General features: G+C 57.0%; 1 protein-coding gene across 3 annotated transcripts in view; it reads left to right on the top strand.

Moving 5' to 3' along the window:
- LOC116987100 (plexin-A2-like) overlaps positions 1 to 7,263 on the top strand; it is a 234,616-nt gene that overhangs the window by 125,326 nt on the left and 102,027 nt on the right. For all 3 annotated transcript variants that reach the window (XR_004415644.1, XM_033042995.1, XM_033042996.1), the window contains 2 exons: positions 352 to 475; positions 6,327 to 6,480. Coding sequence is in view for 2 of the 3 variants with exons in the window: in XM_033042995.1 (XP_032898886.1) it covers positions 352 to 475; positions 6,327 to 6,480 (278 nt within the window). In the remaining variant the exon portion in view is untranslated. The remainder of the gene's footprint in view (positions 1 to 351; positions 476 to 6,326; positions 6,481 to 7,263) is intronic.

Below are 7,263 nucleotides of genomic sequence, written 5' to 3'. Positions count from 1 at the left end.
TCGGCCCATCAAGTCTACTCCACCATTCAATCATGGCTGGTCTATCTCTCCCTCCTAAACCCATTCTCCTGCCTTCTCCCCGTAACCCCCAATACCTGTACTAATCAAGAATCTATCTATCTCTGCCACTGACTTGTGGCCTCCACAGCCGTCTGTGGCAATGAATCCCACAGATTCACCACCCTCTGACTAAAGAAATTCCTCCTCATCTCCTACATAAAGGAACATCCTTTAATCCTGAGGTTGTGCCCTCTTGTCCTAGACATCCTCTCCATTTTATCCAGGCCTTTAACTATTTTGTAAGTTGCGATGTAACCGTTGCGCATGTACGCATGTTTCTCGTTGTTCCAGGTGCACCAGACAGGACAAGTGTGAACGGTCTGTGGAGCCCCATCGCTTTGCCTCCGCCCTGCAGCAGTGTGTGAAGCTGAGTGTACGGCCACACAGCATCTCTGTGTCAGAGCACAGTATCCCGGTGAGTGACCGCACCTCCGCACCTCCACACCGCACCTCTACACCTCCACACCGCACCTCCACACCGCACCTCCACACCGCACCTCCACACCTCCACACCGCACCTCCACACCGTACCTCCACACCTCCACACCGCACCTCCACACAGCACCTCCACACCGCACCTCCACACCGCACCTCCACACCGCACCTCCACACCGCAACTCCACACCGCACCTCCACACCGCACCTCCGCACCTCCACACCGCACCTCCACACCTCCACACCTCCGCACCTCCACACCGCACCTCCACACCGCACCTCCACACCGCACCTCTACACCTCCACACCATACCTCCGCACCTCCACACCGCACCTCCACACCGCACCTCCACACCTCCACACCTCCACACCTCCACACCGCACCTCCACACCTCCACACCGCACCTCCACACCGCACCTCCACACCGCACCTCCACACCTCCACACCTCCACACCGCACCTCCACACCGCACCTCCACACCTCCACACCGCACCTCCACACCGCACCTCCACACCGCACCTCCACACCTCCACACCGCACCTCCACACCGCACCTCCACACCGCACCTCCACACCGCACCTCCACACCGCACCTCCACACCGCACCTCCACACCTCCACACCGCACCTCCACACCGCACCTCCACACCTCCACACCGCACCTCCACACCGCACCTCCACACCTCCGCACCTCCACACCTCCGCACCTCCACACCGCACCTCCACACCGCACCTCCACACCTCCACACCGTACCACCACACCGCACCTCCACACCGCACCTCCACACCGCACCTCCACACCGCACCTCCACACCGCACCTCTACACCTCCACACCGCACCTCCACACCGCACCTCCACACCTCCACACCACACCTCCACACCGCACCTCCACACCGCACCTCTACACCTCCACACCGCACCTCCACACCTCCACACCGCACCTCCACACCTCCACACCGCACCTCCACACCGCACCTCCACACCACACCTCCACACCGCACCTCCACACCTCCACACCTCCACACCGCACCTCCACACCGCACCTCCACACCACACCTCCACACCGCACCTCCACACCTCCACACCTCCACACCGCACCTCCACACCTCCACACCGCACCTCCACACCACACCTCCACACCGCACCTCCACACCACACCTCCACACCTCCACACCGCACCTCCACACCTCCACACCTCCACACCGCACCTCCACACCGCACCTCCGCACCTCCACACCTCCACACCGCACCTCCACACCGCACCTCCGCACCTCCGCACCTCCACACCTCCACACCGCACCTCCACACCACACCTCCACACCGCACCTCCACACCACACCTCCACACCGCACCTCCACACCACACCTCCACACCGCACCTCCACACCTCCACAACACACCTCTACACCTCCACACCACACCTCCACACCGCACCTCCACACCTCCACACCACACCTCTACACCTCCACACCGCACCTCCACACCGCACCTCCACACCTCCACACCACACCTCTACACCTCCACACCACACCTCCACACCGCACCTCCACACCTCCACACCACACCTCTACACCTCCACACCGCACCTCCACACCGCACCTCCACACCGCACCTCTACACCTCCACACCGCACCTCCACACCTCCACACCACACCTCTACACCTCCACACCGCACCTCCACACCGCACCTCCACACCGCACCTCCACACCGCACCTCCACACCGCACCTCCACACCACACCTCCACACCTCCACACCGCACCTCCGCACCACCGCACCTCCACACCACACCTCCACACCGCACCTCCACACCACACCTCCACACCGCACCTCCACACCACACCTCCACACCGCACCTCCACACCTCCACACCACACCTCTACACCTCCACACCACACCTCCACACCGCACCTCCACACCTCCACACCACACCTCTACACCTCCACACCGCACCTCCACACCGCACCTCCACACCGCACCTCCACACCTCCACACCACACCTCTACACCTCCACACCACACCTCCACACCGCACCTCCACACCTCCACACCACACCTCTACACCTCCACACCGCACCTCCACACCTCCACACCACACCTCTACACCTCCACACCGCACCTCCACACCGCACCTCCACACCGCACCTCCACACCGCACCTCCACACCGCACCTCCACACCTCCGCACCTCTACACCTCCACACCGCACCTCCACACCGCACCTCCACACCTCCACACCGCACCTCCACACCTCCATACCGCACCTCCACACCGCACCTCCACACCGCACCTCCACACCGCACCTCCACACCGCACCTCCACACCACACCTCTACACCTCCACACCGCACCTCCACACCGCACCTCCACACCGCACCTCTACACCTCCACACCGCACCTCCACACCTCCACACCGCACCTCCACACCGCACCTCCACACCGCACCTCTACACCTCCACACCGCACCTCCACACCTCCACACCGCACCTCCACACCTCCACACCGCACCTCCACACCTCCACACCGCACCTCCACACCTCCACACAGCACCTCCACACCTCCACACCGCACCTCCACACCTCCACACCGCACCTCCACACCGCACCTCCACACCTCCACACCGCACCTCCACACCGCAACCTCCACACCTCCACACCGCACCTCCACACCTCCACACCTCCACACCGCACCTCCACACCGCACCTCCGCACCTCCACACCTCCACACCGCACCTCCACACCGCACCTCCACACCGCACCTCCACACCACACCTCCACACCGCACCTCCACACCGCACCTCCACACCACACCTCCACACCGCACCTCCACACCGCACCTCCACACCTCCACACCACACCTCTACACCTCCACACCGCACCTCCACACCGCACCTCTACACCTCCACACCGCACCTCCACACCGCACCTCCACACCTCCACACCGCACCTCCACACTGCACCTCCACACCTCCACACCGCACCTCCACACCGCACCTCCACACCGCACCTCCACACCTCCACACCGCACCTCCACACCGCACCTCCACACCTCCACACCGCACCTCCACACCGCACCTCCACACCGCACCTCCGCACCTCCACACCTCCACACCGCACCTCCACACCACACCTCCACACCTCCACACCGCACCTCCGCACCTCCACACCTCCACACCGCACCTCCACACCGCACCTCCGCACCTCCACACCTCCACACCGCACCTCCACACCTCCGCACCTCCACACCTCCACACCTCCACACCTCCACACCTCCACACCTTACCTCACCGCACAGAATCGTGGCTCAGCACCGCCATTCAATATGATCATGGCTGATCATCCACAATCAGTACCCCGTTCCTGCTTTCTCCCCCATATCCCTTGATTCCGTTAGCCCTAAGAGCTAAATCTAACTCTCTCTTGAAAACATCCAGTGAATTGGCCTCCTGTGGCAGAGAATTCCACAGATTCACAACTCTCTGGGTGAAAACCTCTCAGTCCTAAATGGCCCCTTATACCTAAACTGTGACCCCTGGTTCTGGACTCCCCCAACATGGGGAACATTTTTCCTGCATCTAGCCTGTCCTATCCCTTAAGAATTGTTAAAGAAGGAACTGCAGATGCTGGAAGGTACACAAAAATGCCGGAGAAATGGTTGAAAAAGGGTCTGAAGAAGGGTTTCGGCCCGAAACGTTGCCTATTTCCTTCGCTCCATAGATGCTGCTGCACCCGCTGAGTTTCTCCAGCATTTTTGTGTACCCTTAAGAATGTTATATGTTTCTATAAGATCCCCTCTCATCTGTCTAAATTCCAGTGAATACAAGCCCAGTTGATCCATTCTTTCCACATATGTCAGTCCCGCCATCCTGGGAATTAACCTGGTGAACCTACGCTGCACTCCCTCGATAGCAAGAATTTCCTTCCTCATATTAGGAGACCAAAATTGCACATAATACTCCAGGTGCGGCCTCACCAGGGCCCTGTACAACTGCAGTGGGACCTCCTTGCTCCTAAACTCAAATCCTCTCGCGAAGGCCAACACGCCATTCGCTTTCTTCACTGCCTGCTGTATCTGCATGCTTAATAATAATAATAATAATAATAATGTGGCCCTTGTGGCTAAAGGGATCAGGGGGTTTGGAGAGAAGGCAGGTACAGGATACTGAGTTGGATGATCAGCCACGATCATATTGAATGGCGGTGCAGGCTCGAAGGGCCGAATGGCCTCTACTCTTGCACCTATTTTCTACGTTTCTATGTTTAATAATAATAATATATTTTATTGTCATTGCACATATGTGCAACGAGATTTACTTTCAGTGACTGATGAACAAGGACCCCCAGGTCACGTTGCACCTCCCCTTCCCCCAATCTGACACCATTCAGATAATAATCTGTTTATTCTCAAGAAGCCTCGGCTTGTAGGCAATTGCTCTGATACCTGCCCCCCCCCCCCCCCCCCCCCCCCCCCCCCTGGCTGTGTCGATACACTGGCATCTCTCTATCCCTCTCTCTCTCTCTCTCTCTCTCTCTCTCTCTCCACGGACAGCCACAAGCCCGTATGTATAACCCTTCCACCAGCCTCTCCTGCCCATGCAGAACTGGAGCAGGATAGATTAAAGCATCAATATGATTATTATTTCATTCTAGTGACAGATACTTTAAATCAATTAATTTAAACCATGCACAACAGGGGTCGGTTGCAAATGTCTCAGCAGGCGTGTTGCTAATCTTGCATTTGGAATTTACCCCCCTTTAGTAATTTTCACAAAGACAAATGCCTGTTCAGTTGAACAATTATTTGTAGACTTCACCGCAGAGAGTCAGTGTCAATCTCACACGGCCACTTGATGTACATTGAGTGTGGCAGGATACACAAACTACAGAATGACTCAGCCGGTCGGGCAGCTTGTGTGTGGGGGGGAGACGGTGGATGGTGCAGATCAAATGCCTCCACAGTCTGGTCATAGGTCATAAGGTCGTAAGTAATAGGAGCAGTATTAGGCCATTCGGCCCATCAAGTCTTCTCCACCATTCAATCATGGCTGATCTATCTCTCCCTCCTAACCCCATTCTCCTGCCTTCTCCCCATAACCTCTGACACCCGCTCTAATCAAGAATCTATCTATCTCTGCTTTAAAAATGTCCGTTGACGTGGCCTCCACAGCCGTCTGTGGCAAAGAATTCCACAGATTCACCACCCTCTGACTAAAGAAATTCCTCCTCATCTTCTTCCTTTAATTGTGAGGCTGTGCCCTTTGGTCATAGACTCTCCCACTAGTGGAAACATCCTCTCCACATCCACTCTATCCAGGCCTTGTGGAGGGAGAGACCATGGATGTTTCAGGTCAGTGACCTCATACCAGAGGTCTGGTGAATGTCCGCATGACCTCAACGTTACTGCCCATCCCCTCCCTGTTTTGCTTCAGTTTAGTTTAGTTTAGAGATACAGCTTGGAAACAGGCCCTTCGGCCCACAGAGCCCGTGCCGGCCCGCGATCCCCGCACACTAACACTATCCTACACACACTAGGGACAATTTACATTTACAACAAGCTAATTAACCTACAAACCTACACGTCTTTGGAGTGTGGGAGGAAACCGGAGCACCCGGAGAAAACCCACGCAGGTCACGGGGAGAACGTGCAAACTCCGTACAGACAGCGCCCGTAGTCAGGATGGAACCCGGGTCTGTGGCGCCGTGAGGCAGCAACTCTACCGTTTAAAGTGAATGTTTAACAGGGATTTTAGCTTGACCAACCTCGGTCAGATTAGACTTGCTGCCTAGCACAGCCAAGCTGGCTGGAGAAGCTGACCTTCCCCTCTTGTGTTCTGCAGCTCACCCTGAAGGTCAGTGATGTCCCAGACCTGTCGGCCGGAGTGGTCTGTGCCTTCGGTGGGTTAACGGAGGTGGACGGTCAGTCTGTGGGTGATGCTATCGTGTGTGTGAGTCCAGCGGCTAAAGACGTGCCCACTGTCCTCAACAACCAAGGTGAGTGAGTGCCCACCTGCACCAGCCTGCTCCCTCTACCTGTTACACCTTCACCTGTACAGGTGGGAACGGCAGGTGCTGGTTTAAACCAGAGACAGACACAAAAACCTGGAGTAACTCAGTGGGTCAGGCAGCATCTGTGGAGAACATGGATAGGTGACGTTTTGAGTCGTTTCAGATTGAATGTAGGTCCTGACAAAACGTCTCCTATCCATGTTCTCCACAGATGCTGCCTGACCCGCTGAGTTACTCCAGCACTCTGTGTTTATCTTTGGTGTAAACCAGCATCTGCAGTTCCTTCCTACACAGCAAACCAGATATCTGGGGAAGAGCGCCCCTTACTGGTCTGTGCTGGCAGTGTTGATGTTGGGATGTCTCCCCATTCACCTCTCCCTCTCGGTCACCATTACTCCCCATCCTGCGCCCGTCTTTGGCCACAAACTCTTTGCCCCATCAGTCCCAGTGTCAGTATTCACCTCCACTAGAGTCTTAGAGTGATACAGCACGAAACAGGCCCTTCGGCCCAACTTGCCCACACCAGCCAACATGTCCCATCTATGCTAGTCCCACCTGCCAGCGTTGGTCCATATCCCTCCAAACCTGTCCTATCCATGTATCTGTCTAACTGTTTCTTAAACGTTGGGATTGTCCCAGCCTCAACTACCTCCTCTGGCAGCTCGTTCCATACACCCACCACCCTTTGTGTGGAAAAGTTACCTCTCAGGTTCCTATTAAATCTTTTCCCCTTCATCTTGAACCTGTGTCCTCTGGTCCTCGATTTCC

The sequence above is a fragment of the Amblyraja radiata genome, chromosome 24 (genome assembly GCF_010909765.2).
Source record: "Amblyraja radiata isolate CabotCenter1 chromosome 24, sAmbRad1.1.pri, whole genome shotgun sequence".
In the NCBI taxonomy this organism is placed as follows: Eukaryota; Metazoa; Chordata; class Chondrichthyes; order Rajiformes; family Rajidae; genus Amblyraja; species Amblyraja radiata.
This window is presented reverse-complemented; position numbering and strand designations above follow the sequence as displayed.